At 41.6% G+C, this 23,762-nt stretch overlaps 1 protein-coding gene and 1 non-coding gene across 2 annotated transcripts; both read left to right on the top strand.

The window, feature by feature from the left end:
• The first annotated feature begins 88 nt into the window (after positions 1-88).
• Positions 89-161, top strand: Trnar-ucu (transfer RNA arginine (anticodon UCU)). Its single transcript has one exon. It is a non-coding gene; the product is annotated as a tRNA-Arg (tRNA).
• A 2,166-nt stretch (positions 162-2,327) lies between these two features.
• On the top strand, positions 2,328-23,758 carry LOC132262580 (cone-rod homeobox protein). The gene is made up of 8 exons (XM_059761880.1): positions 2,328-2,700; positions 7,725-7,848; positions 12,172-12,263; positions 12,325-12,426; positions 16,987-17,285; positions 17,348-17,503; positions 22,753-22,877; positions 23,069-23,758. The coding sequence occupies exons 2-8, from the start codon at positions 7,752-7,754 to the stop codon at positions 23,497-23,499; spliced, it is 1,302 nt and encodes a 433-aa protein (XP_059617863.1). The 5' UTR covers positions 2,328-2,700; positions 7,725-7,751; the 3' UTR covers positions 23,500-23,758.
• The last annotated feature ends 4 nt before the right edge of the window (positions 23,759-23,762 follow it).

Raw genomic sequence — 23,762 nt, 5'->3', positions numbered from 1 at the left:
AGGCGCAACACGAGCGCTTATGCGACAGTGTAAACGCAGCTGCGCAGAGCGCCAGAATGTTTTGTACATTGACACAAGATGGGTGTTAGTCCCTTTGGCGCAGAGGATAGCGCGTTGGACTTCTAATCCAAAGGTCGCGGGTTCGATCCCCGCAAGGGATGAGGCCATTTTTACTTTTTTACACCCTTTTCCTACATCCTCACCATCCATTATTAACAATCTCAGTGCATTGCTGGTAATTTAATGCAGTCTGAGCTCATAAATCGCACAACTTGAGCGTTAATTCACTCGCAAATATTAATGACTCGACCGAGGGGCCAACAAACTACAGGAAAACTTCCCTGAAACCCACCATTGTTGACAGGAAATGTGTAATCAATTAATTTTCACACAAAATCACATTTCTTCAGACACTCTATGAAGATTCTCCAGAGAAATGCCATCAATTTATTTCAATTTTGCCATCTCTTGAGCTTGAATAAGAGATTGCGTGTGGGCAGAAGCGACGAGAAAATTCATCTCTTAGCCGAGAAACAGGTGGAATGAGGGTGGCAAACAAAGGCAAAGTGGTTGTTTCTCTAGTAACATTGTTGCTATTATTCGCATTACACGCTCTGTGGAGCTGCAGAGGGAAAAATAGAGAAACTAAAACTCCCCTTTCGCGTATAGCCTTCGATATGAAAGCGCACAACAAATAAATCATCCCTTAATTTTGGATGAATGCAAACGTGGCCACGCCTTTGCTTCTAAAGTGTTTTACTTAGTTACATCCTTTGGCTGGCATTTCTCTTTCTCTCCTTCTCGCCATTATTTCTCATTTTATTTTCCTCCGCGTCCGAACAACACCCCCATAAAACTCACCCTCTCAGTGCCTCACGTGAGCATATCTTGCCGAGTCTCATAGTCCGAGACGATGTGGAAGAACACACGCCAGGGGTGAAGAAAGTGGAGTTTTTCACCGTTTTGCGTGCGTTAAATTGATCTCAACAATTAGAGAAATCGCAATTACTTCAATTTTGTGAAATACTGATTTTTTTCAGACACAATTTCCTCAAGTTCTTCACCCCTGCGCGCCAAGGCGAAGCACGGACGCCTTGCAACCCCTTCTCGGCGCTGGCTGGCAGATGGATATCTAATATAAATGATAAGGTTTCTCCTAGATTTACTTGGCAAACCCACACCCGGTGGCTCTAGCACGAAACACCGCGCCAAAGGAGGAGAGAATGATTGGATTTAGCCGGAGTTGGTGGATTGTGTGGGATTATATTGCGAAATGTACAACCATGAGCGTGTGTGTGTTGAGCAATTGGAGAAAATGGGGAATGAAATATTGAGGAAATGGAGCCAGCCAACGATATAAATGACCTAAATGGGGAGTAATTTATTTGAGCACACTCTGAGGGAGAGAAAAGCTCATGTCCGTTTCTTTTTCTTCATCATCTCGCCACCCCTCGCGTCCAGACCGCAGTTCCTTCCATCGTCCTGCCAATGTGGCCTTCAAGGAGGCGGAAAGTGGCCCTTAAAGAATTTTTCTCAAGTCCTGAAAACTCAAGGTTTTGTGGTGCATCTGAATTGAATTATGAGCCCTCTCTTGGCAGACACTCAAGGGAGAGAAGGAGAGTCACAATTAAGGTGTCCATCCAACCATGTAAGAAAACCCATTGGAAAAGCCCCACAAGAAGTTTACGACATAGTGTCCCACTTGACATATTGATGTTCTTCTGATATTTGCCAAGATGAAATTGTCCATTGAGAGTGTATTTGGATTCTCTCTCTTTCACTCGCATCCCCTCTTCGCTCTCTCAGACATTCTCTTGTACATACAACCAGAGCGTTTTAACACAATTGCGCGACATCTTAAATTGCCGTAATGAAATCAAATTTGAAAATTGAACCAAGCAATTCCATATTAAAACACCATATACAAATACCAATAAATTATGTTGCTATGGGGCGGTGCAAAGTATCATGACCGTTTCACTCAATTCCACTCCACATCTCACTCTCAAACCCATACGACCGTCTCAGTCTCGCCGGCATTCGCTGAAAGTGGTGGAAATCGCGGCGCAGGCATTTTGAATGATTTCCCCCCTCGAGAAAGAGGCACACAACTGCCTCTCTCCTCCCCGCAATCAAAGGCAAGACAGCCAGAGCGAGAAAGCTAGCAAGAGGCGTGGTCTAGGCTCTCACATCAGCGAGTGCGACAGAAAGGGCGAATGTAGGATATTGTGATGCTGATTCTCACATCTGGACCACACGCTGCAGCGCGACATCAAATATAAAATCCACACAATCATCGGCACGACTTTCAGTGCAAGAAATTCCCTCTGAGTGATCGTGCGGTATGACTTGGTGACATTCCGGAGGCAATTTCGCTGATGACACTTCGTCAAAATGTGGTGATTGTGACGGTAAAAATCACTGAAAATCAACTACACATCCACACACGCGCGATTGATCACCCAGAAAATCTCACAGTGACGCATAATGTTCTAATTGAGAATTTTTGCAAACCAAATAACAATAATAACTCAAAATCTGTGATATCTTGTGTGACCCAGACAGAGTCTCAATAATTGCCCAAAAAGACGTCAAGAATTCGTCGAAGCTGGTCACGAAAAGCCGCCCCTCGAAGGAAAACACGGTGCGGGGAAATTAACCCGCTCAAAGAAAATCATCATTTTCACCGACGGGAACAAGGTAAATGAGTGCAAAATCACTAAATCCACACCAAAAAAAAAACACTCAGAATGAAAAGCCACAGTAAAAGATAAAAGATATGTATAGACGCGTGATGTACGAATTTTCAGTCGATAGAGCATTTCAATTAAAATTTGTTAAATGACCGCAGCACCAAATGCACTTAATTACTTAATTATTCAAATGCATTTTAATTGATCATTTTTGGGTTTTTCATTTCCTCATTTCATTCACTCTCTTTCTCTCTCTCGCACTCGCTCTCATCGTCAATCCCGAAAAACCGCGTCACGCATAAAACCAATACAGATGCAACGATGGACACAATATTGCATCGCAATTGCAACAGACTGCATTTCGACTGTGTGTTGTCGATGGGTGGGATTTATGTGATTTTCATATTTGCAAAATATCACAACTGCCCAATTTCCCTCATATGAATTTATCCCATTTTCCTACCAATAATTCACTCAATTCTATAATTCACTACATGTAATTCGGCTTTTGCGAAAAACAATTTTACCTCTGCCAATTACTGATTGTCCAGGGGATCGTCATTGCCCACATCAAAATACGTGCAACATTAGAAAGAAATGTTTTCAACCATCAGCATTAGCTGGTGATTTAATTACTGGCTTTTAGCGTGTTACGGTTGATAAATGATAAAATTGCACTTTTACTTTTATATGGGCGAGTGTCAAAATCTCGCCTGAATAACCCCTTGGAAAAATTGCATTTCCCCATGAGTTTTGACCACTTTTCACATTTGAATTTTCCACATAGCCACCAAATGATTCGTAAAATGCGACCAAATCCCATTCATGCTGGGCGAAGAGAAGGAAAATCGGCTAATTGAATGGCTGAGCCACTTAATTACTTGCAAAATAGATTTTCAGTGAATTGAGAGGGAAAAGAAGTGCTCTCCATGTCGCCAAGAGAGTTGACAAAACGGAATTTCACCCTCATTGTCGAGAACATCCCTCACTCTCTCATTCCACTGATTCTTAGTGTGTAATTGAGTTGAAATGACACAATGAACTACCCGAAAACATTCTGTTTAGATTGCACATGTCATTTAGATGTTTGAGGATTACCATCTCGCCCCTCAAATCCTCCCTCATCATTAGCTTTCCTCTCACCCTTGCGCTATTCGAGAAAATATTTATACAAGTGATTTGGGTGTAATAAAACGCATCTTCACAAATAAATATTCATTGGACTATCAGAGAGGAGTTCTTGGTGTGTCTTCCTTATTGAAATTCATCAAGTTCCAATTTATTTCATGATGGCTTCTGCGTGGAAGCCACAAAGACGGAGGGTTAGAAGCGACGAGAGAGAGAGAGAGAGACTCAAGTGAAACAAGCAAGAGCAATTTAATAAAAAGCACTCAATTGACGATAATCAAATTTAAATATAAAATTGCGTCGGCTCAGAGGCAAAACAATAATGAGAAGTAATATTTAATAAATTCCAACCACTCGCTGTATCAACTCCACTTGGCCGGGCGGCACTTGTGGCTCTCCGAATAGTATCGCAAAGTGGATCACATCTCCTCATGCCAAATTAATACTTGTTAATGGTCATTAGACTAATATTCTACTTTACACACTGCATTTACTCTAGATTGAATGCCACGATATATTTTCCACTGTATTGCGGAATTGCAAATGCGATCGGCGCAATTGTGTGAATGCTGCAGAGGGAATTTTGCGGGAAAAATACACTCACGTGCTTGTGGATGAAAATTCAGGCAGTTGAGCAGCATCCTATAGAAGAATGTAGAACAAGAAATAGTGTTATGTACATATAATAATCATATTAAATTCATGTAGACTGTTAAAGATCGATTTAAGAGCCCGATAAGGATTCCATTATAATACACAACACACCAAAACGTGCAAATATTCACGGGAAAGGAGTTAATAAGAGAGTGTTCGAAGCACAAACTCCCATTCTTTCAAGGACCACTCAGCATCCAAAGAATGCGCCAACAAAGGGAGGCAAGAACTATGCAAATTAATATCAATCCCTCTTGGGAGTGTGAGAAAAAACGCGCGAGGACCGAGTTGGAGTACTTTTTTACGATTATCTCTTTCATTATATCGTCCAAGTTTTGTGATTTATATCTCCAATTCCATTTGAGAAATAAAACCATTGCGCGCCGTTTCCACGCGGGGTGCAGAACAATTGATATTTATGGCATGAGGACGCAGGTGTTGATGTGCAAATGAACATCCTGAAATTGATAATTAATTATCAAAAGCAATTATGTGATTGTGGCAATTATTCTCTTCACATCCCCAGCAAAATTCACGGGTGAGATGAGGCAGAGTTTTGCATGTTCCTCTGAGGTCTTTTCTCGTGATGTTCCTTCTCTCTCTCTTTCCTATCTGCGTTTTGAAAGGAAGTTGGCAAAGTGGGTGGAATGTTCTCTCTCGCTCCCTCTCACCCCGGAAACTTCCCTTAACCGCCCAGTGGGTGGCGTACTTTTGAAATTTAGCACAGAGATACACACACACACACAGAGTTGGAGTGTGTTATAAATCGTGCAAAATTAATGGTATCAAATGCATTTTAGCAAATGAACATTTTACCCAGAGTGTCTCTCTCACTCTGTATTTTAATGTGGGCAAAAGGAGAAGGGTAATTTATTCCGAGAGACACGAAAGGCGGGTTGATGCTTAATTACACGAAATTTATTAGCCACTTTGGGTACCAACACCAAGAAATTTACATATAATTTTGCACATTTGCGAAATTCACATTTCCTCCACACACTGATTTTGCAAATTTTAACATCCCCAGCCAAAATGGAGCCAAATATTTTGAGGAAAATATTTTGGGGAGAAACTTTCAGTAACAACAACAACTCAACTTTATTATGCGGGAAAATATTTGTATACATCGAGAGTGTCTGTAGTGAATTTGACGAAAAAAAAGAAAAATCATATTACATACTATTTAATAAACTCAATGACACCACAAAGTGATCAAATAAGAGAGACAGTCCAATGAAGACTTCATTGAATCGAAAAAAATACTTTTCCCTCATGTCAATTGCCTCCTTTGTAAATATACAAAATTGACTTTGATATGGCTTGTAATGGTTTGCCTTTTGTAATGTCCACAGCGAGTATATAAATTGAAAAGTATCTCAACTAGCAATTGGCTTGAAGTACGCGACGATTTACTGTCATCTGAGCACATCTCTTCAGCCGCGAGACGACACTCTCCGCATAAGACAATGTCTATCATCCACGCGCGCTGTGGCAAGATGGCATCATATATGATTAAAATGGCACGGCAGCGCTGAGCCGGACGTTGGTCAGGATGAGCAATGATCATAAATCGTCCAATCGAATGCACAGACGACCTTGCAATGCAATCCAATTCCCTCCCCCCACCCGAATGCACTTCTGCATTTGTCTGCCCGACCAGAACTCGGTTAACCTATATCAAATGGCCAATTATTTAATTTTGGCTCTTCAATTGATATTTAAATCATGGTGCGACACCAGCTGGAAGCTCTCCAGCACTTCCACATCTCGCCATAGTGTGGCAAGTATATCAAGTGCACTCGTGGGTGCACACAATTCCCCGCGTCTCTTGGACTCATTTCGGCCATTTGTACCGCCTCTTCACTCAGGCATGCGAAAAGCTGTGCGTGAATAATTGGGAATTAAAGGGAGAACTTCTATGGTCGCATTTTACCCACCCAGAATAATGAAATCTGCGAAATCCGTGATCTTTTCTCCTCCTGTGTAGAAAATTCTGGGCCATTTCCTTACAATGCAGTCTCGAGTGTGCGTGATAATTCAGTAAAGGTCGGTCAGAGATTAGTTTAAATCCGGCGCGACTTGCAAGTATGGTTCCATGTCATTTCATGTGCAAATTTCCATCGAGGGAGGGAAATTGCGCAAATTAGCATTATTCCAAACGAAATGATTCAATTTCATTGGATAATATGATGTCGGGGAGCTGCAGCCAGCATCCGCACGTCGAATTCTCCGCAATTTGCAGCCGAGATGAGTATCGCCACATCAGTGTGCAAGGAAAGGCGCACAATCTTGAGTAAGACCCGCCATTCGCTGGGTTATAAATATACAACGTGGTGTCAAAATTTTATCAGATAAAATTGAATCAAGTAAATGACTTGGGATGGGCGCGAATTTGAATGTTGCCAAACGATGAGAGGGATGAAATTCTCGCGCCCGAGAATGGAGTTAATTGAGTCAACTGATTTTATTGTGCATGAGCCTCCTCTCTCTCTCTCTCTGATATAACATCCGTCATCATTTAAAACAATTGCCTTACAGAATTTGATTGTGCCAATTGAAATCGCACATGGACATGCCACGGAATCACATTTCATCAGCGTTATATTTACACTTCACGGATCATGACAATATTCCACGTCTCTTGCAAGGATTCACTAATAGATCGCGCGCATTCGAATACTTGTGTATTCTTGCAGAGCACATGGACACAATTTATTATCATATTGCGTTTGAGCACAGCTATAAAAAAGATAAATAAATTTCAGTTGATTGGAATTAATTAATATTCATTTAATTTGATCACAACACACACTCAACAGTGGCTCAAAAGACCAGCATCATATTCGCCGCCTTTTCAACATGCGCCAAAGAATGCCCAAATGCGACATTATAATGTGCTGTGGGGAAGAGATCATCCATCAAGACAGACTGAAATATTTCACGCTGGATGTGGAATTTATGAATCTCTCACTTTGGACCAACATAATTCCCCTCAAACGGGACTGAATCAATTTTAAAATGTATGTTCTCCACACACATGCAATTCATGTATAAATTAACTTTAATTGAATTTGATGCCGTCGAGAGCCTATAAACAAATGATGTCATCAACTTAATTTAACTCCTAACTCAATAGAGAAGCCCGGCCAATGATGACAGAAACCAGCGAAATGATATATCTTGAAAATTTTAACTCATCAAAGCGATGTGCGGCTCTAACAAGACTCTCTCTCTCTCTCTCTTTCGCAGTTGGGACCCGCAGCAGCGGGACGAGGAATGTTCTGCTACCACTGTCCACCTGCATTGCATCCCACAGGACCGCATCCGCCTCGACTACCAACCCTGGAGTACCCGTTCGCGCCGACACATCCTTGTGAGTAAAGAATCCGACTTTATTGCTTGTGGAAAGTGGACAGTTTTTTTTTAAGTTAAACACAGCTCGAGAGCTGTAGAATTTGTACAAGATGACCACTCAGACTGGGAGTTACTCTTAACCCTTTGACGCCAGTGTTGCTGGAAAAATTTGCAGATCTGATTAATCTTGAATATCTAACCTTTCTTGAACGCACTTAAAGTACAGAAAGATCAGGAGTAAATCATTTTTTGAAGAGAAAATACTTGAGTAAAATAATTGAGTCATATTTGTCTCATAAAGTTCGTTTTCAAATCCATTAATTTACGTTTTTAACACTGTTTTCGGGTTTCGTTCAAAACTTTGTCTGTCTTGAAGGGATAAGAAGCATCACTTCATGGAATGTGAATGCACAGTCTGAAGGTGCAGAATTTTGCTAATTGCACTTGATTTATCTACAATTAACTCCATTCCTTCAACTCTGCAGCTGCGCTAAGCCAGCTCCACTGCCTGATTCGATATGGTCTCTCCAGTTGGGATCAATTTCGAAGGCACCCCCAAATGTGGAAGTATCAAAGTGAATTTGCTCTGGTTACAGAGTGAAAGACATGTCTCTCCATTGCACTCACGACACATAATTTGGTTCATGGTGAAGCAATTTGTGAATTCCCACCCACCCAATGATGCGCCCAGTGAAATGGACTTGAATATTGTGTGTGGCACAAGTGGAAAAGACATTGGGAAATGCTTTCGACCACCCAAAATAAAATTACCCCTGATAACTTTTAAATTCAATTCTCCTCTCCACACAATTTCACCAGAGAACTCACGAAAATTGATCAATCGACTTTTCCTTTATCTGATGTGCCAAAGACACAGTGGAATTTGCACACTATTTTGCGTGCTAAAGAGGGTCAATATTCAAATGATCAATTAGTTTGCATTTTATTCAACTCACGACCGAAAATCTGAGCCTCTTTTAGCACAGACTGGCACAAAATGTCTCTTCCAATCATGCTCAGCGTCTGGATTTTAGACTGTGTGTAGAGTTTTGACAAAAATTACCGTGGAAATGGGGGAGTTGCGGTGAAATTCGATACTCTCGCAGAGACTCGAGGGCAAAGTGGATGGAGATGGCAAAAAAAAGTGCCAAGGGAGAAGAGCTCAAAGCCGCAGAATCTCTCTGGAAAACCACTCGCTTCAGCCACGACGGCGTGTGTGTGTGTGCATCATGATGGAAATTGGTTCAATAAGAACTGCCCGAACTACCCATGTAATTGGAAATTGGCATAATGCGCTTCCACATGAAACGTGTAAGTGAATTAGAGGCGATAGTCTCCGCAATTTTCCAGGGAAACTCAATTAGATGGATTTTCAAATGATGGGCGAGAGCAAATGTGGCAAATGATGTCAATTCGACAATTCAATTAAGGGTTCTCCTCGTCAATTATGGCACTCGTGGGCCTTCAAATTACCCCGGAAGCTCTGGCACACTGGCTCCATCTCTCATCTACACAGTCAGCAACTCTGCGTTTGCCAAGAAATTCTATTACGGCCTTCCACTCACACCAGTAAAACGATCGGAATCCGCAAAAGGCGATCCTTTTTGGGATGAATTGTGTGATTTGCATTTAATTGAATCGATTGATGAAGCACAGTCTTCGATCGGTGTCATATCAATAAATGCACATTCCCAGAATTCAAAACAATGCAAGCGATTGAGCAATATAATTTCTGAATTACGGCCAATGCATTGACACGAAATTACCATTCATCTCGCGACATAATGAAATCTTTCTCGAGGTGATCATTGAATCTCCACTCTCTGCAATTAGCAATTGATGCAATTTTTGCCATCGCTGCCAGAGCACCATATCAATGAGTTATACACACTCAACTCTTAATTCTTTTTGCCATGCAAATTGGGGTGTGTTCCAATATGTGTTCACACACTCTCTCTCTCTCTCACTCTTCCATATCTCTCTACACAAACTCTAAAAGCTCCGCGAGATTCTGCATTTGCGCCGCGCGGCGTGCATTCAAATAGATTTCATCAACATGCAACTGCGAAAATATCATTTCCAGAGATGTGTGTCCAACATCGTGAGAGCTTTCCAAGAAAAATCAAATTACCGACAAAAATTATTTTAATAAAATTTACATTTTCACTTTGATGATTGCAAGTTGACTCGCACTGACTGGGCTTTTTTGCGTGCGCGCCTTCTCTAGCCCAGGCTTCCACATGACATTTTATGTGCACGCCCAGTGTGATGATATGTTGCCAAAATTCATATATGCAATTTTTCCACTTGACAACATGGAAAAATTAATAATTTATCCACCCCCAGTGTTTTTATTCAAAATGTGCGAAACGGTTGGAAAATATTTTGTCAAGAACGGTAATTTTTTTTCAGCACAGGTTTGATGAAATTCGCATTTCCCGGTGAAAGGCGCTTTTCACTTTGGGCATGAAAATGGTGAAACTTAATCCGCACAAATTCATTGTAAAGAGCGAGAGAGAGAGAGAGAGAGAGAGAGTGAACGGAAAGGATAATTTTGCAATTTCCCTATTTGACCCAAAAAAGAAACTTTCTCCTAAACTCTCGTGATGGTGGTAGAAATTCAATTAGCAAGTTTGGAGAGTGTTGCAAGTCCAGCAGTGCGAGAGGATATGAATGTTAGATAAAATCTAAGCTGGTGAAACATCACATGTAGTGCGATATTAATGCAGTTAGAGGGTGGATTATCTCGTTATTATTTCACTCTGGTCGCTAGGAAGACAAGAGCGTCCTGGAGAGCTGCATTTGCGGATTACTCAGCACACCTTGCCATAGCATTCCCTTCCGGTCATCAAGGGTGTGCTAAGACGAGCAATGGGCAACTTATTGATTGGCCGGACATGTCTGTGTGAAGATTTTGGCTCAGGCTGAGAGAGAGTGAGAGAGAGACTTTTGGGCGGCTGTCAGGAGAAACTTAATAATCCTATCGTCCAATTTGTGAATCACCCTCAATCGACAAATTGAGGAGGTGAAAGAGACGCCCCCCGATCGACCAGAGAATCTAATTATTTCAAAGCAAGACTCTCTAATTCCTCTCCCTTGAAAACGCTTATTCACTTACATCCGTCCGACACACAAACATCACCAACAATGCCAACAAATCATGCCCCATCACAAGGATGCAATGCGAGTAAATTACGCGTATGCAATACCAATGGCTCTATCATCCTCTCTGTCACATGTGCATCACAACTGCAATTCTCTACGCCAAACACCCTGTCCGGCCATTCATTCACACTCACTGAGAGGATTGACCGATGACAGGCACATCTACCGATCATCCCTCACAATTCTCCGAGCCCAGGGTTGTCGGTTTGAGAGTGTCGAGTGCGAGGAGCAATCCTGGCAAGGGATCCCCAAATGAAGGGATTATGAATAATTAGCTTAGGACGATTTGGGAATTGTTTTGCTTTCCTCCCGCTTGACCATCATGCGCCCAAATGGACAAAGAACACGATGAGGGTTGCAGGCTGAGAATCCTTTTCGCATCGCAAATATCCTCATGAATAACACACAGTAATTGTTGGTGATGAGCTTATGAATGTGATGCTGCATCATTCCCTTCATGTTAATTATTTTCTGTAATTTTCTCCACACAAGAGACTCCATATAATTAAATTGGATTAACCTCACACACCTTCGCATATGTATGTCAATTTATTCTGCTGTACATATACTTTTTTTTTATTATACACGTAGATGAGTTAACCCCTCTTCGCGCCATACAATCAAAGTATTAATAAGAGGTGAAAATCGGGCAAAGTCGAATCCTCGACAAAAGCGGATCATCGTGGTCGGATGGAAAAAGTGGAAAATTAATTTCCTATTGGTGCTGAATAAAGCATCAGGATAACTCTCACTCTTCCTCGCCACACCGACTCACCCTGGGAATGGCCTGCAACACTCTATATTTCGCTGGTTTTCGTGTGCGCGCTCTGGCCATCAAAATTTCATGATGGAAATGTTTGTGCTATTATTAAAACGAAAAGCTAATGACCACCGCGGATTTTGTGGGGTGGAAAGATTTTACCCGGTGGGATTTTGACCGAGGCCAATGGTGGAGGCACGAAAACCAATTCTTGAATACTAATTCATTAATGAGCCCTAATTAAGCCGCGCGTATTGCTCTATATCCCGCATGCCGGTATTACTCTGTGCGAAATATGGAATTTTCATGTGTCTGCACTCCGCTCTGGCGATGCGATATAGTTTACCATCAGCCAGATAACACGCTCTCCTCTGTATCGCCATAACATGCATATAACACACCTTTCTTCCATTGCAGACACAAGTTACTCCTATCATCCTGCAATTCACGATGAAACCTTCGTCCGACGGAAGCAGAGACGCAACCGAACGACTTTCACATTGCAGCAAGTAAGGAAAAGAAAACCACAAAGTGTATGCCATAAATATCTAACGACTAACTCACTTGCAGTTGGAAGAATTGGAGACGGCGTTCGCCCAAACTCACTATCCCGATGTCTTTACACGTGAGGATTTGGCTATGAAAATCAACTTAACTGAAGCAAGAGTTCAGGTAAAGATATTCTTCATGCACACCCAAGAATATACCGAGAATTCAAGGGAAAATCAATTCCTTCAACAGTCCGTGCAAGGCGAAATGTCATGTGATTAATCCCATCAAAGTCTGTCAATAACAGAATTTGCCACATTAGCTCACAAGTAATCTAATCAATTACTAGATAAAATTCCAATACGAGACTCTTCTTCTTCCACTCCTCGATTCGCCGTCACGTATAATACATTTTTGCCATTGATGACAAAATGAAATAAATTTGCCGAAGGGCAGAGACGAGTGAGAGGAAAAACTTTGCCACCATATGCTGTAATGGTTACGAGATTAGATGATTTTTCCTCCTTATCGTATTTCATTGGAATGTCATTAATAAGATTTCGGGACGTGCCAAAGAATTTCCGTCTGGCGCTGGGAAAATATTCACACTTTCTTATGATTCTCTGTGAGTTTTAATTGCCACTAAATGCCCTCTTTTTTCCCTGACATGAGAAGTTCCTTTGTTTTTTTTTTTATTTCAACCCCTTGTAATATGATTTCCACTTGAGAGTGAAACCCCTTTTCTTCCTCTGCGATTGTTTTGTAATTGTATTTACACACTACAGTGCTCACAATTTCCTCTCTCCATGTTGTATTGAACGTTTGTCGAATAATTAGGCATGTTTTTATTTTCTTATTCATCACTCAACACTCCCTGAAATAATAGGCAATTTGGCCAAATAATGGAAATTCCTCTCAAAATAAGAGAGAAGTTCTCTTCAATAAATTGTTGCCACATTGCATTTTATTTTTCACGAGTAAAAATAATAGGGAAATAATTATTTATTAATTGTAGGCAAAGCCGGGGGGTTGAATAAGGAGTGCCCACTTGAGCTGAGGGCAATTAAAATTGCAACATTTCAGTTGTGAATTGGGTGTAAATTGCAAAACCACGGAACAACATCCAATTTGCATTTTCCACTCTTCGCAGGCGCAATGCACGAGGCCCTCAAGAGGGAGTTGGAGATAAAAGTGGTTGTGAAGATGGCGTCAAACAATTTTCCTCATTTAGAAATGCCATCTTCCATCCCTCCAAAGCACACTTATTTTGTTCATCGCTCAAAATGAGAATTGCATTGCGCTAGGAAGTGTTGGAGCACCACACATACATACACATATGGTAGAGAGAGCGAGCGAATGTAATGAGTCTTCAATGAAATGAAAGTCATTTCGCCTTTCGCAACTTGAAAACTTTACACAATAATGCATGAGTCCCCATGATAGAGTGGCGCATGAGAGCGAGAAAAACAGCCACACTCAAAGGGAAATGCGATGGGGAGCTCTGTGCCTTGGCGAGGGTGTTTTGTTTTTCCTCGCTCTCTCCTGTTTGCCAACAATGAATGTGTGATGCTGGAATATTGTTTGCTGTTAATATTTTATAATACGTGACATGCTCCGGGCAAATCAAACAAACTTCCACACTGTATTCCCACTTCTCCCATCTAAGAGACGCGCCTCGTTCTCTTTCTCTTTCATATCATATATTCACATTTGTTTGCGACACAATAATGCTGTGGGTTATTTCTGCAAATTTTCCTCCTCGCCAGAGCACGAAGCAGAGAAAAAGAGTAATTGAATTTTAATTTTCCTTTACATTCTCTTCTCCTCTCTTCCATTCTCCATGATCTCATCATTGTGGGTGATGATAAAAGAAAAATTTCATATTATATTTTCCTTCAAATGCTTGCAAGACTTTTAGATCTGCGCATTGAAACTCTTGGCGCTTTGTGAGTTGCATGCGATCTTGTACGGATACAATTTTCAGTATGTGTAACCTCATCAGTGTCACTATGTCACGTTGAACTTCTTGAAAACGCACCTCAAAAGCATCGCAGAATTTTTTTTTGTGATATGTGGAAAAAAAATTCAATTTGTCGCACACAGTCTGTCACATTTGATCTGAAATATGTCCAGCATCAAGTGAGACACGCCATAGTAATATAGTATAGTAATAAATTGGCCAAGAAGTGAGGGTGGGAAATGGCAAGAAAAAAGCTACTTGATGGTTTTATAAATTCAATTTGTGGCGGAGAGATAAAATTGTGGTGTAATATTTGAGGAGTGGATTGTCTGAATTACCCAGGAATTTTCCTCATCTTATTCTCTCTTCTGTGCCAGTGTATAATTTTCCACTGGCGCTTATTGAATTTATTCGCGCAGTGTGGGTAGAATTTCTTAACTCTGTTGAAGAAGAATTGGCGAGGAAGGAGGAAAAACACCCCATTTACTCAGTACATTTTCCACTCGCACATCTCCTAACTAATAGCTTTTGGGATTAGTTTGAATCCTTTTCCTGGACATCAAATTTTCTAGAGCAGCACAGTTAAATGTAATAATATTATTTTTTGATATTTGATACTTGGCATTTATGATCTCACTTTCTCTCTCTCTCTCTCTCACTCGCGTGAGATTCGCATGTCGAACTCGGAGGGTTGGAATATTTTGGAGAAGTTGAAAAGTTGAAATTGAATTTGTCAGTTTTGGGTCACGTGCTTCACTGAACACGAGAACAAGTCTCGCATATGAGTGGAAAATGATATGAATTGAAGGGGTTTCATGATATCTCTAACTGAATTATTTACTCCTTAAGCAATATCGCACAGTCGTCATGTGTTCTAATGAATATTCCACCCTCCCTCATCCCCTTCGAATGCGTAACAATTTTATCAAATTAGTCCTTTAATATTTAAATACATTTTACGAATAAATTCTTAATGCGTGATCTCGGCGGAATATTCGGAAAATTCACTTCTTCTTCTTCGCTACCCGAGGGGGAGAGAAAAAAAAACACGCCAGACGCGCGGAGGAGAAAACCAAGGCGAATTTAAGTGGCCACCCACTTTGTAATCTGACACCTTCACTTACATAGTGCGCTGGTGAATCCCTCCGAATTTCCACCCCACACGAAGAACGAGGGAGACGTGGAAAATTGTTCCATCCACCCTCCTTACCATTGCCACACTCCACGGGCGAAACATAAAGCAATCAAGGCAAGATCCCATGTTTGGATGAGATGGTGGAGAAAATTCATGGGCGGCAACAAACTCTGGTTTATCTGCGCGCCAGCGAACTCTCTCTCTCGCTCTCTTCCCCCGCGCGTTCTGCAACATGAGGAAACAATGTAGCAAAAATTGAAGTTGACTTACCCAAACGATTTTCCTTCTTATTGAATTTTCTCTCTCTCTGTTCGTGGCGATGGAATTTTCTTTGTCTCTCGCGCGCACTCGATATCATCTCACTTGTGTGTGCAAAGCCTGTAGCAGTGGAGGAAGAATGGAAAATCAATTTAATCTGTTATGAAATAATTTCTCATGAGTTCCCATATGATCAAATATATACAATGTTGAGATAATAACGACAATTTAAATATTTGCTCCAAATTCACTCAAGTGCGATATACCAATTCTCTGTCAACAGATTTATCCACTGATTGCTGTTCATTGTTTCATGCCAAAAGAGAATTTCACTCTCCTTCCAACATCGTGTTTATACTGAATAAACACCACAAAACACGCAGAAATTCTCCTCAAACTCATCACAATTATGGCAAACATTAGCCAAAAATTGAGTGTTGATGAGACTTTAGCACTTGTTACAGATGTTTTAATGAAGCTCATGCAGCCAAGACTGTGGCTCTAATCTATGCCCTTTGCAACTCTGCCAAACCCCTTTTTGCACCCCGAAATATGCTGCTGCCGCCTCATAATCCCACCGAAAATGCACCCAGCAAGAAGTCGGGCATCAAAGAGTGATTTAACAAATTCGTTGAGGTTCATCGTCAACAAATTGATACAGTGTTTAAGAGAGGGTTGGCATGAGGGTGAACGGCTGGTGCCAGAGTGGAGGAGAGAGAATCTTTTTGTGAACAGATGCGCCTCAGCAAATCGACTCACTTTTGGTGCGGTTTTACTATTGCGGCATTTTAAGCAGAACATTAAACATCCCCTCAATTCGGCGCGTACATTCGTCGGGCTAAAAGAATTATGCCAGGAGATGATTACATAATAACCAATTTTCATTATTTGGCTTATTGCCACCGCACAAACTTACACACACAGCTCGGAAGTGAGGGTGGAGAAGTCCTTTTGTTCTCGCCATCGATAGCAAGTACAATATAATGATATGTATTCTGCCCCGGAGGAGAGTGGGTTTTGAATAATGAGCTTATATTTGTTTGCGAGATAAATTGAAATGAACTAATTCTTGCATTACCACTCGACATCGTCATCTTGTGAGACAAATGTGACAAAATCGCAGCATATTTCTATGCAAATTATCCACTCAAGTGGATAAAATAGCCCCTGGCTTAATGGAAAATTATCTCTTTATACACTTCTCTACTCATTTCATCTCGTCTCGAGAGCTCCACACTTTGAATTCAATTTTCCCGCCCCACTGGAATGCCCAAAAGGAAAATTCCCTCAACAAATTCCGGCCTCATACATTAACGACATTACGCAAGGATGAAAAATTATCCAAACAACTCAATAACATTATCCATTTTTATCTCCTCTCTGTCGTTAGGTTTGGTTTCAGAATCGCCGCGCAAAGTGGCGAAAGGCGGAACGCTTGAAAGAGGAGCAGCGAAAGCGCGAAAGCAGCGGCGATGCGCCCATTTTGCCAGACAAGATCGAGAACAGCCGCGACTCCTCGCCAGACATCACGGGCGATCCGGATGAGGACAGGAGAAGCTCCAGCGTGCCACCGCTGAGTCCCAGAGTCGACTCGGAGTCCGAGAGGCCGCTCTCGTCATCGCATCTCACGCAATCAGTCTCTCAGTCCGGATCCGGAGGCAGTGCAGGCTCTCCATCGCCCGGATTGAGGTGCGAAAGCGAGCGCTAAACTGTGACTAACAATTCACACGATGAACTCTGAATCCTTTCAGCCGAATGTCGCAGAACTCCGCCGCCAGCCCCACAACTTCGCAGGCTTCAGACTCCCCAATTGAGGTGGGTGGACCCATCTCCCTGACAACCACCCGCTCAGTGTCCCTCACGACGCCCTCGTTCGGCAACAGCATCTTCACCAGCTTCAGTGACACGTAAGTTTGCATGCGCCGTGGCACTTTGCTCGCCGATAAATCTCAGCCGAAGCACAAGAGGGTGGCTCTCGAAGGTCACGTGTCGTCAATAGAAGTAATCCGAAAATTTTGTGTGTTCAAACACCATTGAGCTGAACATAAGTAAAATGCCCAGTAATTGTCCATAAGAGCTTCCAATGTCATGGACATATAGGAAATGGTAATGTTTCCTAAATTGCGCCCATTCTTGAACAAGATGACAAGAGAAGAGAAGAAATGTGGGCGAAAATGGCATTTATTCTGCTTGTCTTTTATAGTGTTTTGATAGTATTACATCGTTTCTGTATTGCATTACGCACCCAAAATGATAATGTTTCTCCCAAACATTCACCCCCTAATCGTGAGGGTGGAGCTCTTTTGACATGAATAGAAAAGGGGCAGCAAAACATCTTTTCAACATTGCATTCCATTTCGGCAGAATATCGATTGAATTAAATGCAAATCACGTTTGATTTCATCAGTCAGACAACCATGACGACAATCTCTTGCTCTTCTTCACTCATACACGAAGGCGATTAAAAATCGAACGTGCACTTTTTCCCATGGTGTCGAGGAAAGTGCAACTTTCGCAGATTAAACTGTCTCCTGTGAACTTTCTGCATAAGTCTGACAGTTGCCGAAGCATAAAAAGCCAGCAGAAAAAATATGTCATGCAAAAAGGGAAAAACGCCATTAAAGGGGGAGTGAAATATTCCGCGGGTGGAAATAATCACGGGAAATTCAATGAGTGCCTCGCACTCTCTTGTGTGTGTATGTGTGTGTGTGCAAAAGGACCCAGAACAGAGTCCTCAATTGTGGACCGACCAGTAAATAAGTTAAGTAGAGGATTGGACGAAAAGCTTTTAAAATGATTTTCTCTTTTTTTCCTCCCACTTTTCAGAGTTTTGTCCGCTAATTTTTTTTTACCTCTCTGAGAAAAATGTGCGGTTTTGTGTGTGTGTGTGTATGAAACTCCCTTTCTTTTAAACTGATGTGATCTCATTGCAAAAATCCCACACTCTCAAAATACATCGCGCGCCCGACAGGACGAATATAGACATTAATATGATAGGAGAAAGTAATCCTTATTGATTTCTGGTTAATGTGAGATTTCACATTTTCCCTCGCCTTTGTTTGTTTCGCAATAATCCATTAAAAAACGCGCGCGCGAGGGGCGAAAAATGCCCTTAAAATGCTATTATCTCAAGGAGAAATGACAGAATTTTTAATTTCGCCCTCTCAGACATGAAATAAAGTCAGCGACACAGGAGAAAGACCGGAAGGAAGTGAGAGTACCAGAGAATTTTACTTCTCCCACCCCTGCTTTTTATCCTATATAAATCATTAAGGGGTTTATGAGTCAATATTGCGTGTGATTAACATCTAAATTATTTGCTGTCTCAGTGACAAGTCGCGTCATCCTTTGTTATCTGTCCATCTTCTCACAATTCGCCACCCCTGATAATGCTATTTTGCATCCCTCGCGCATCCAATGTGATTTATTGTGTGGAAAGCATTCCGTCCGGAAGCGGAAACTGCACAAGAGTCATGTGAATGAGAACGTCCAGGAAAATCATTTAGGGCTTTTTTTTCTCTCGATGGCTTATATATGCGCAGAGATTAATAGAAAACATCTGATAATTCTTCATGAGATTCACATATTATACACAAAATTGGCATTCATAATGACAAACCAATATTATTTTCTCCTCTCAACATCTCTCTCTCATGTCCACCCTATCATCTTCATCACTTTTAATGACTCCGTTGCACCCTCTTGCATTGTTATTTAAATGCCTGGCTTCATCCCCCAATTCACATCGCATACGTCATTTCACGATTATTTTGAGTGTTTGCCTTGTGGGCACAAAAGGAGAAGCCAAACACACACAAAAAACGCACGGCACGCACCATAAAAAAGTCCTCAATTGCGCGAGGGTCGCTCAATTGAGAGCAGGAAGTCACAAACAATCGCCAAGTGTGATATTTTGGGTGGTGGTTTTGCATTATTACCCAGTGTGTAACTATTAAAAATGAGTGAAATTGGGTGAGAGATGCAATAAATATATTTGAAAAGCCACCCGCGGTTGTGGAAGTCATTAAGAGTGTGACAAAACAGCACGAGGCTGTTTATTGTATTGTCGTTTGGACATGATATTTTCAGTCACTCAATCTGAAATCGTGCTGCGATTTTCTACGAAAAAAAAAATAAACGGAATAACATCCTCTCGAGACATCATGAAATTATGGCTGGGTAATTAAATTCCTTCCTTTCTGATTGGTCAAGTGGATGCGCGCGCTCAATGGTTCTCAAGCCACCACCCCAAGGATATTTGTGTCCTCTCGCACATCAGTGCAAAGGTGCAGAGAGACGATACGTGCAAAAGTGGGAGAAAATGGTGGAAAACACGAGACGCGCACGGAGAATCGCACACGGAAGTAGAAAATCCTTTTTCCACCCATGTTGATATTTCAATTAGAAAATCTATTAAGCTACCCAGGGTGTGTTTAATTAAATTCCACCTCTCGTTTCAAAAACAGTGCCGAAACTCTCTCTCTCTCTCCCGTCCAAACACAGACATAAATTCTGCACAAACAAATTAAACGCAATCAAAACAAGATGAGAATTTCTCGCTTTTACAACATTTCCAGGCATTCATACACCTCTCACACAATATCCATCTCGTTCTGGTCTTGTGTGTCAAATTGAATTTTGTCATTTGAACAGCACTGGCAAAATAGGGAAAGCACCACTGAATGCCAGTCAACAAACCCACACAGCCACTCAATTTCGCCACCCGCACTCAAACCCCCTTTTCACGTCGATAAATGCTTTCGGGATTTTCACTATACTCTATATATAGTATTTCCACAGTTGCATCACAATTGCATGCAACTTTCTTTGTACGGTCAAATATACACAAATTCTTCAAATCCCCCATTTAGATTGTGCACAAGTTTACATTTTTAAATCTAATCTCCTCGTCTTCCTGCAAAATGCATGACTTTTTATTATTCCATCTCTCTCAATCTTAATGCATTTTCTGGATTTGGCCATGCAGAGAAAATCCGCCTCGCTCTCTTGAGGGAAATTCAATAAATAATTTAACATGATGGAGTGGAAAAGTGCCTCACCGGAATATATCTTTTCTATTTTGCGTAATCTTTTAAAGTAATTGACCCTTTCTCTCACTCTCTGTACACTTTTTCCGCCGCGCGTCTGTCTTTCATCTTCATCCCTCTGCAGTCAGGCGGAAGATAATTACCTCTTGCTCTTATTCTTGGAACAATTTCTAAAATGGATCAGCTTGACCTTTTTTCCCCGCATCTGCCATCTCTCTCTCTTTCTCTTCTGCCCTTATTAAATAAATGAAAAGATATCAAATTTGGAAGATTGCAAGTCCGGACAGTTGAAGTAGGTGGGATTTTTCCACCTCAAACTCCAAGCATATTTTCCACAATTGTTCACTTGAGCAATGAATATAAAGTCACATTAATTATTACATCTTTTGCCTGAATGTTTCTTTGCGGTGGAAAATGAGAAGATATGAAAAGTGGTCAAATATTAATTCACACAATTTTTTTCCCGACTAATTTCCTCGTCTTTGCCAACTTTGCGCAAAGAAATTGAATTGTGTGACTTCTCTTGCAATTTCTCTCGTCCTCTTCTCAACTTCAGTGTGAATGAGAAAAAGAGCAACATTTTTTATTCATATACACAACACTGAACAGATCATCTTCTGCAGAAGCACAACATTTCCAATGTTGCCGAGGGAGAAAACACACCATGTAAATGGCGGGAGTTGAGAAATTAGCTAATTAAATAATTAATTGCCGCATAATTTAACACAGTTGAGTCAAGTCTTTATGGATAACAATGAAGACACACTCATAAATTGATATGCATTATAGTTTCTCCGCACATATAGCGAAACTTACAATCTCACATTAAACACGGCAAAGTTTCCTTGGTGTAATTCAGTAGAAAATTGCCCAAAATTCCTAAGGTGTGCATGCGAAAGTCGATCCCAAAACTTTCAACCCCCGCCAAACGCTTCAAGCCGATGAAGAAACTGAGATGAAAAGTGACTTTATTATACTCTTCAGTATAATTATAACACTGAAATATACATTCACTTTGAGCGTTGATTGTAATTGACAGTAAACACGCCACATGCGGGTTTTCGAGTTCTTTGTCTCATTTCATTATTCAATTTCCTCACAAGTGTTTTAAGGGAGATTTCCAGAGTTACGAAATTTATTGTAGTTTGCAAAAGTCTTGTCAAAAGTAATGAGAAACACCTTGGAATCCCTTAAACAAACTTTCTCACCACTTTCCCAATGAACTCTTCGCCACATTTCGGGTGGCAAGTTGTAATAAAAACAGTGAAAAATGAATTTGTCTTCAATTGCAGATAAAATTTTGTTATGCCAATTTGGGTGTTTTACGACTACAAAAATTTATATTTTACGCGTGATCGCAAAGAGTTCATGCAAACTCACCATCAATATCCGGGTAAAAGGCACCTGAAACAAGAGAGAGAGAGAGAAAAACCTTATTAAGTCCCTGAGACGCTCGCTCGAATCATTTATTAATGCCAATAACTCGATGAATTGGCACAAAGACATGGTCGTAATAGACAAAATTCCGATGGTTTCAAATTTTAATGCTATTATTTTGCTGCTGTCGTGAATATTTAACGTCATAACTGTGTACACACGCTTCGCAAATTCGCTCACACTGGGTTTATTGTATTTCTCCGGGAGACACGTGAAGATGTGAATAATAAATTCTAGGGGTTGAGATGCGCAAAAAAGACACCCAGGTGGCTTCTAACAGCATTTTGACTCGAGTTCAGACTAATTCAATAATTAGCCAGATTAATTAATTATGATCAAAGGGAAAATTGACATTGGAAAGAAGCTCTATACTTTAGAGGGAAAAGCACTTTGGTGCGCGCCAGAGAAATCAATTGAGATCATGTGCGGGAAAGAATTCATTGGGTTGGGACGGACAAACAGATATGGGAGTATGGAAATTTATTTGATTAACTCCAATTAAAATTCATAAAGTGAATTGGGTATCTCCGAGAGGCGAATGTTTATTCAACTAATTCATTTGCAGCAATTAACCGAGCCACAAATAACATTCATTCGCCTCTGCGAAGAATTACATGCGGCATTCTTGCCACAGGATTTCATACTCACGCCCGCGTCTGTCCTCTTTGCAGGAACGGCGGTTTCCGCCCCGTGCTGGACAATGGCACTCCCAGAGCCACGCCGCCGCTCTTCTTGCCGCCCCACCTGGCGTCTCTCAGCTCGCAATTCGCTCCACCTCTCTTCCCAGCACTCAAAGGTAACACACTCAATCTCTGCCGATCAATCAATCACGCATTGATTTCCGCGCGACTACAAAAGTGTCCCGCCTAATTGAATTTCTCACCACGCGGAGCGCGTCATAAATCTCCGGCGCAGAGATGAGAAATTGAATTATCGCGGATCAGAAGCCACCTGAGCTCGATTGATTGTCAACTCTCACCTTTGCAGCTTTCCCGGGACTTTGCTCCTGTTGCCCCATCAAGGCGCCCAGTCTGCCCTCATCCACTGCCGCCTCTGGCGTGCCCTCGTCCGCTGTCATTTCCTCGGCGTCCACCACGAGCGCCTCCCTACCGGATCCGCGCTCCAGCTCTGTGGCGGAGCTCCGTCGCAAGGCACAGGAACACTCGGCGGCTCTGCTGCAGTCTCTGCACGCCGCCGCGGCTGCTGGGCTCGCCTTTCCGGGCCTCCACTTGCCGCCCCTGTCGCTCCACAGCGCACTGCACAGTCGCAAGAGTGATCTCCTGGCCGATCTGCCCAGCATTGGTCACAATAACAACAACAACAACGATTCCCCGATCACTCCGGCGACGCCCCAGCAGCCGCCACTCAACGGCGTCCTCCCGGCCGCCACGACGCCGGACAAGACAGCAAGCGACTGAGAAACAAACACACTCTACGCTGCAAAGACAAGGGAATAGTCATAGCGAACCAAGGAGAAGTTTTAGGACATTTTCCACGATAAAGAGCAGAATAATCTGTCATGGTGAGATAAAGAACACCACAACTTACCATATTAATCATGATAATTCTGTAATGTAATAATAAATTTAGAAAACATCAGCCAAATGCAAACATTCCAACACATATTCTCTAATGTCCTAAATAATAGCTGGAAGAAGAGTCATTTAGAAAAGAAAATATA

The sequence above is a fragment of the Phlebotomus argentipes genome, unplaced genomic scaffold (assembly GCF_947086385.1).
Source record: "Phlebotomus argentipes unplaced genomic scaffold, Phlebotomus argentipes genome assembly contig_15, whole genome shotgun sequence".
Lineage (NCBI taxonomy): Eukaryota > Metazoa > Arthropoda > Insecta > Diptera > Psychodidae > Phlebotomus > Phlebotomus argentipes.
The sequence above is the reverse complement of the archived record's forward strand: the minus strand, read 5'-3'. Positions and strand labels throughout refer to the sequence as shown.